The 797-nt window shown below is 35.8% G+C and overlaps 1 protein-coding gene across 1 annotated transcript in view; it reads left to right on the top strand.

Annotated features, from left to right (window-relative positions):
• Positions 1 to 77: 77 nt before the first annotated feature.
• apbb1 (amyloid beta (A4) precursor protein-binding, family B, member 1 (Fe65)) overlaps positions 78 to 797 on the top strand; it is a 45,753-nt gene continuing 45,033 nt past the window's right edge. The window contains exon 1 of the mRNA XM_016260365.1: positions 78 to 199. Within this exon, the coding sequence (XP_016115851.1) occupies positions 197 to 199 (3 nt within the window). The 5' untranslated portion in view covers positions 78 to 196. The remainder of the gene's footprint in view (positions 200 to 797) is intronic.

Here is a 797-nt window from a genome sequence, read left to right as displayed (position 1 = left end):
CATGATGCGCGCGCATCCTGAATGTTTACAAACCTATAATTGGTCGGGCAGCATCGTTCTGCCTACGTCATTGTGACGTAGTGCGTTGCGTGGGCTAGCTATAGCAGCGTTAGCTGTGTAACGGTGGTGTTGTAGAGGGTGTCTGAGAATTTCCAAAATATCGACGCAGATCGACATTCATGAGAGGATTGTATTAATGGTGAGTGAATGTTTTATTATGCACAATGAGCGCGCTGTGTAACGCGGAGTTTATGGCATATATAGCGCGATGAATGTGTGAATGTGATTGAGTGAACGACAGATCAACATGGAGAGACAGACCGCTACTATTTATAAGCCCTGCTTTCATCTGTTAACCCCAGTGTTATGATGTGTGTGGTAATGATATATTAATAATAGTAATTCAGGAGTAACGAATAAAGCCTGTTTTATTTATTAAATCACCATTTGATCAAATACATCATAAATCAGCTTTATTTAAAATGCATTAAATATGTCAGACGTTAATAAAGTAACAAATAAAATGGTATTAAACCACTGTTTAAATCAAAATACATTTGTTAAACCTAAATCTCTCTTTATTATTAGCTAGTGGTAGCAGTAGTAATCATGAATAAAGCCTGTTTGGTTTTTTTAAATTACCGTTTGATCGAGTAGTCCTATATCATTAATCAGTTCAGATAAGTCAGATGATATAGGCTATATGAACTGAACTTGATTAACGTTAAAGAGGTCATATGATGCTGCTAAAGAGAATATTATTTTGTGTATTTGGTGTAATGAAATGTGTTTATGCG

The sequence above is a fragment of the Sinocyclocheilus grahami genome, unplaced genomic scaffold, assembly GCF_001515645.1.
Source record: "Sinocyclocheilus grahami isolate Dianchi unplaced genomic scaffold, SAMN03320097.WGS_v1.1 scaffold2066.1, whole genome shotgun sequence".
Taxonomy (NCBI): Eukaryota; Metazoa; Chordata; class Actinopteri; order Cypriniformes; family Cyprinidae; genus Sinocyclocheilus; species Sinocyclocheilus grahami.
The sequence above is the reverse complement of the archived record's forward strand: the minus strand, read 5'-3'. Positions and strand labels throughout refer to the sequence as shown.